The 503-nt window shown below is 52.9% G+C and overlaps 1 protein-coding gene across 1 annotated transcript in view; it reads left to right on the forward strand.

Annotated features, from left to right (window-relative positions):
• The window catches only part of LOC119593648 (A disintegrin and metalloproteinase with thrombospondin motifs adt-1-like), an 88,803-nt gene that overhangs the window by 36,164 nt on the left and 52,136 nt on the right, over window positions 1-503 (forward strand). The window contains exon 9 of the mRNA XM_037942600.1: window positions 247-441. Within this exon, the coding sequence (XP_037798528.1) occupies window positions 247-441 (195 nt within the window). The remainder of the gene's footprint in view (window positions 1-246; window positions 442-503) is intronic.

The raw sequence follows: 503 nt of genomic DNA on the forward strand, positions 1-503 counted from the left end.
AAAACAATAGAAAAAAAACGTGACGTTCTCTCTAGCGCCACGCACCTACCCCCCCCCCCTTTTTTTATTTAGAAATCTAACCTGAATTCCCAGACTGACATTCCAAGCTGAATTCCCCCGACTAACACAAATTCCAGCCCGACGTTCCCACTCAGTTCAAAATCCCAGTCAATCCCGCACCGAATTCCCATCCAAACCCGAAATTCCAGGCAATTCCAGCCCGGCATTCCGAACCTCTCGTTCCAGACTGAACTTCTACGTCAAAAACGACGACGGATCCGAGAATGGCGTCACGATGGGCCTGGCGTACACGGGCGGCGTCTGCAAGCCCGCCCTTAGCTGCCTCATAAACGAACTGGGCGTGGTTGATTACAGGGGTCGTCCATACCCTTCGGCGGGAGCTCTAAGTTCCTACGTCCTCGCGCACGAAATCGGACACAGGTGAGGGACGCGAGGAGGAAAGGAGTCCGTCGTTTTCTTTGAGTGTTGAGAGTTTGAATGCG

Source organism: Penaeus monodon, chromosome 32, assembly GCF_015228065.2.
Source record: "Penaeus monodon isolate SGIC_2016 chromosome 32, NSTDA_Pmon_1, whole genome shotgun sequence".
Taxonomy (NCBI): Eukaryota; Metazoa; Arthropoda; class Malacostraca; order Decapoda; family Penaeidae; genus Penaeus; species Penaeus monodon.